General features: G+C 35.0%; 1 protein-coding gene across 1 annotated transcript in view; it reads left to right on the forward strand.

Moving 5' to 3' along the window:
- HMGCLL1 (3-hydroxy-3-methylglutaryl-CoA lyase like 1) overlaps positions 1-5,912 on the forward strand; it is a 216,820-nt gene that overhangs the window by 93,363 nt on the left and 117,545 nt on the right. Inside the window, exons 4-5 of the mRNA XM_006149186.2 lie at positions 2,702-2,797; positions 5,571-5,719. Of these exons, the coding sequence (XP_006149248.1) occupies positions 2,702-2,797; positions 5,571-5,719 (245 nt within the window). The remainder of the gene's footprint in view (positions 1-2,701; positions 2,798-5,570; positions 5,720-5,912) is intronic.

Below are 5,912 nucleotides of genomic sequence, written 5' to 3' on the forward strand. Positions count from 1 at the left end.
AGAAATCACCCCCAGGGGGGATGGCCATGCCACAATTCCTTCTCTTTCATTCTCCTCTCAGGATCTTGGTCACGCACGCACACATGCCTGGTGTGAGTTTAAGCCACCGGGTCCGGGACTCAAACCACGATCGACTACATGGGAGTCCAGTGACATAGCCATTACGCCAACTGCTGGTCCCAAGAGAATCAATTCTTATGCATTGCCAATAAATATTGCAGATAGGCTTTTGTAAAGGATACAGCGATAGAGTGGAGAATAATGAAAATGATACTGTAGGAAAAAGCCAGAAAAATTCACACAGTTAAACCACTGTATATTCTAATACTGTGTGATGAAATAATACTGTGTAATGAAGCACAAATAAATGCGTTTGAAATGAATAAAGCATTCAAGCTTAAATGTCAATAAAGCAAGATTTTAATCCAACAGTGAGCTTTTTTGCTTCTTAGATATTTGATTTTAAATTTAAATTATTTAGTATTTCCTGCGTGTTGTTTGTTTGTTTGTTTTTGTTTGTTTTTATTTTATTGAGAGACTGGATCTCACTATGTTGCCCACACTGGTCTTAAACTTGCAATTCTTCTGCCTCAACCTCCTGAGTAGCTGAGATTATAGGCATGTACCACCATACAGGCTAATTTTAAAATGTATTTCAAACCTCATTTAATTAGTGCAACATATACTCATTGAAAGTATTACTTATTCTACTGGCATTTAAATGCATATTGATAAGAACAATTGACCAATAAAAAATAGAAAAAATGTGGTATCTTATATTTTGGAAAAGTGTGTAGGTATAATAAGAAAAGCATGTATGTTTTGACTAATTTACTTTTTCTCTCTCCCTTTTTCTTTTCTTTCTTTCTTTTCTTTCTTAATTAAAGAGAGAGAGAGATAAGGACAGGGTCTTGTCATGTCATGGTTTTCTTGCTCTAGCCTCCCAATTAGCGAGGATTACAAGTGTGCACTACTATGCCCAGATTGTTTTTGGTTGGTCCAGCAATGGAGCCTGGTCCTCCCGTGAGCCCTCAGCCTCACACAGTGGTGACCTACTATTTGCATCACTATGCCTGGGCCTTATTATTTTTTATTAAAAAATATACTTTTATTATAATAAATCAAGAACATATAGGAAAAATAGCCTTCTGACTTCCATTCTATATTGACAAGAATAATTTTGATTTGGTATATGTTTTCATAGTCTTCTTTGTGTTTATTTAGTGTACTTTGTGTTGTTTATATATTATTTCTTAAATTCATTGTTCATGCTTAATTTATTGTTCATGAATTTGCAGGGATCTCATAGTTATGTAAATGGTAATTTCTCTATGTGATCATTTTGGGACCATATCAGTTTTTCCTTTAAGAGGTTAATTTATGGGTTTGTGGAAAATTAGTAAATTTGATACTTTCATTGAAAAGGTTTTTTTTTTTTTTAAAGATTCAAAAAATAAAATCTTGACACGGTGGGTTACATTTTTCTACTGAGTGCTCTATCAACTCTATTCCTTTGTTCACATTTTCAGGACAGATGATAATCCAGGTTGATTGTCCTTTATCTGAAATGCTTGGGACCAGAAGTGTTCTTTATTTTGAAATATGCTCATATTTTGAAGTATCTCCAGGCGCATAATGAGATATCTTGGGGATGGGACCCAAACCTAGATGTAAAATTAATTCATGCTTCAAATATACCTTATAAACACAGCCTGAACATAATTTTATATAACATTTTGCTTTGACTGTAACCTGTCCGTTGAAGTCCATTATGGAATTTTCCTGTTATAGCATCATGTTGCTCAGAAAGTTTCAGATTTTGGAACATTTCTAATTTCATAGTTTTATATTAGGGATGTGCAACCTGTACTGCCTAAAGTGTTGTAATTGTTAAAAACTAAAACACTTATGCTAACCATATAACATACTAGGATCTCAGCCTTGTTAAGGTATTCTAATAGAGATTTATAATTTATATTTTGCTAAACACTGTAAAAATTCATACTGAAAAGTATTTAGGTTATTATTTAGATTATTATTGTTTAGATTATTATTATTTAGTATTTAATGGAAGATTAGCACATAGCATCTTGTCTTTGAAACTCCCCAATCTTCGCATTATTTGAAGTTCAGATTGTAAAGTGAAAGGAAGGAAATACAGATTGGTCAAGTAAAAGTAATTAAATTCAGAATTCCTGGCTATTTGTAATGATTCATTTAACTAGATCCTGCTATGAATTAAACTCACATGTAATTATTATATCTCTATGATACTGAAAACTACTTTTCTTGGACTGGTCCCATGGCCTATTGGTTAGAGAGTTGGATTCCACCTGGCTCTGGTGGCTTTATAAACATGCCGGGCGCATCTGAGTACATTCCCCAAGTCCTGACAGGATGGACAAATGAAAGAGAAGGGATTATGGCATAACCATGTCACAATGGGAATTGCTTTCTCCCTATCTGTCTCTCTGTTTCTCTCTGGTGAGCACTCATGCCATCTGGGAAAAAAAAAGGGGGGGCAACGACAACTACAAAATCTTGTCTTTATCTACATTAATAGAATTTTGTCATTTCAGACATTAATTTATATTAAAAAAAAGCCTGTTGAACTATAACCATAACCTACCTGAAAAGCTAAGGACATGTTTGATAGAATATTTAAAGTTGGGTATTTATATATAATTATTATATATTTAAGATGGCTGATCATACAGAAGTGATGAAAGGAATTCATCAATATCCAGGAATTCGATATCCTGTTCTCACTCCTAATCTTCAGGGTTTTCACCGTGCTGTAAGTATGCTACTAAATTTTCTAAAATTGACATACCTCTTATTGTTCTAAATATCTTTAGTTTAAACACTTTTAATAGGTTAACTTTAAAAAAGTTAAAATAGTAGGTGCATAAGTTACTCACTTGTAATCCTGTGTAAAAATTATGCTAATATAGTAACAGGAATACTTAGAGATCAGTTCACTTATTGCTTTGTTAGGGACTAAATTGCTCCACATAAATGGCTTTTTCAGTTTTATCCATTAAAGGGTTAAAACATGAAATACAATTTTTATTTTTATGAAATTTCAGGAAGTGTATTTTGTATTTCCCACTTTATAGGTGGTATACAGTACAATTTTTAAACATTTCTCAATGTGATGTTAATATTATTGAAAGAGATAATTATTTTTGTCAAATATTTTGGTCAGCTTTTTGTTGCCTTTTTCTCTCTCTCTCTAAGCAAAGCTAATTGTCATTTTATCTGCCTCTAATGACTTTCTCTGTTCTTTTGGTGTGTTTCTTCTGATCCTGTATGATACAAGGATTTATGTGATTTAAATAAAAATTCAATAGATTACATATCTAAAAAGAATCACTTCAACAGTAAGTAAAAAGCTTAACATTTACATGAGGCTATTTCAAAGGTTTTGTAGCAACCGTTACTAGAGTTAATGAATATTTTTCACTTTATTATTTGAGACTGTATTGTGCAAAGTCTGAGGTTATGGAGTGCTAATTATTGTATCATGTGGTTATGTATCTTATTAGAACCCTTTATCTTTTTTGTTTGTATGATCTAATTTTTATTGCACTATAAAAAGAGAAAGCCTTTTTCAGAAGTTAATATTCTGTTGTTCAGTCCTAATAAAGTAGAGAATGTCTCCACCTTGAAAAAGATGCAAAGAGGACACCCTCATGATAGCCTCATGATAGGAATGGTAAGCCTTGGAGTTAAATAAATAGATCTTGGGTTGAGAGTGAGCATGTTTTCAAAATGGGGCCCTGTGTGATTTTGTCCTATTTGACTTTGTGCTATAGGGTTTTTTTTTGTTGCTTTTTTTTTTTTTTTTTAAATTTGTTTGTCTGTGTTTTTGTTTCAAGTTTACCCATCCATTTCCTGCATGAGAGAGAGAGAATAATAAGCACCCTCAACAAGGTCGGACACTGGAGCCCTCCCCAAGCCCTCCCAGCCAGCCAGCATCAAGGGCATCTGGCCCATTTGTATAAGTGAACATGAGAATCCAGTCTCAGTCTTCTGTATAACTTCCAGCATTCCAAAGCTGTGCACCACCACCACACTACCACACCACCACAGCCGACATTACAGTGGGTGTAATAATGCTGAATTTAGTTTAAAGTTGTACATTTACAAAACAAAATACAAAGCATTAACAATACTGGCAAATAGTAGGTGTCCAATAAGTAGGACTTTTACATTAATGGTGGAAAATTTACTTTAAACAAAGATGTATAAGCCTTTTTTTTTTTTTGTAGGTTTTGACCATAGGGTGTGTGTGCTTACTGGAGAGAAAGAGAGAAAGCAGGAAAGTGAGAAATCCCATCCACCTTCCACCCCCAAGGAAGGATGGTCATGCTGCGATCCCAGCTCCTCCATTCTCTTTTTGGGATTTTGGGCATGCACACACACATGCCTTGTATGATTTTCAAGCCACTACGTCCAGAACTAAAACCGCAGTTGACCATGTGGGAGTACGATGCCTTAACCGCCATGCCTCCTGCTGGCCCCAGAGACAATATTTTTTAAATGTTAGAGAAAGCCAACAATATAGTTTTTGTTTTTATTAATGTATTAATTGGGGTTTCAGGGAATGGAGGAACTTGAGCAGAAGGTCTTAAAAATACAGTCAGAGGGGGCCAGCAGATGGCTAGCAGTCACATTGCTAGACTCCCACATGGCTGATCACAGTTCAATTCCTGGACCCAGTGACTTGAAATTATCCCTGGGTATGTGTCCGTTCATGCCATGCCTAAGGTAATGGGAGGAGAATGGAAGAGAAGGTATTGCAATGTGGTCATTCCCCTCCTGAGGTGGGGTGGGGGAGGGATGATTTCGCATTTTCGCTTTCACTGTCTCTCTCTCTCTCTGGTGAGCACTTGTGCCCTTGTGCCGTAAGGCAAAAGGCAAAAATCACTGGAGAAGCCTGCAGGAAGGAATAAAGATGACAAAGGGGGCAAAAAGAAAAGTAATTAGATGAATATGTTAGGTTTAAAGACTGGCAAGGGAATTAAAGCATTACAAAGAGAAAAGTATGATGATAACAGCCAGGGTACAGGACAACAGAAGCTAGGTTAGGAGATAAGAGGAAAATTTTGGACAAAATCTAAACAATGAATTGGAAAATCATTTTTGTCAGAGAATGCAGGAAGAGAAGAAAAATCATGGGCATTTACTATCCTCTGTTTTCATGACTGGTTTTAAAATAATATTTCCATGAAGAATAAAGGTTTTAATGAGGTGCTGTATTTTTCATAATTGGGGTTAAAGTATTTCTGAGGATAACATGTAACTTATGAAAGGCAAAATTAAATTGGAACATTAGCACTGTGTTTTCTGTGACTCATAGACTTGGGAGTATTGTAGTTTGTAAATTTTTTCTATCATTATAACATATTTTCACCCTTCAAAAGAGTGTGTGTGGCAAGATGTCAAATTCCAAGGCAAATGTTAAAGAATGCAAGTGTACTTTTACAGACTGGTTTACCTTTTCTTATTGCTGTTCTTTACAGTTTCGAAATCATTAGCTTTTGGCTTTGGATTGTATTTTTCAGGTTGCTGCTGGAGCGACTGAGGTATCGGTTTTTGGTGCTGCATCTGAGTCCTTTAGCAAGAAGAATATTAACTGCTCCATCGAAGAAAGTATGGGGAAGTTTGAGGAGGTGGTTAAGTCTGCAAGGCACATGAACATTCCAGCACGAGGGTACTTACAAACCCCCTCCCATTCATTCTGTTTCATTACCATCTATGGTTAAAGCTTACTTACAGTTTATCTAGACATTCATTTATTTTATATGTATATATAATACATATAATGGGAGAGCTGGGGAAATCACGATACATTTTTGTATAAAAAAAAAAAAAACAGAAAAATCTGTCATGACTTTCCCGATAAT

This window comes from Tupaia chinensis, unplaced genomic scaffold (genome assembly GCF_000334495.1).
Source record: "Tupaia chinensis unplaced genomic scaffold, TupChi_1.0 Scaffold000256_1, whole genome shotgun sequence".
In the NCBI taxonomy this organism is placed as follows: Eukaryota; Metazoa; Chordata; class Mammalia; order Scandentia; family Tupaiidae; genus Tupaia; species Tupaia belangeri.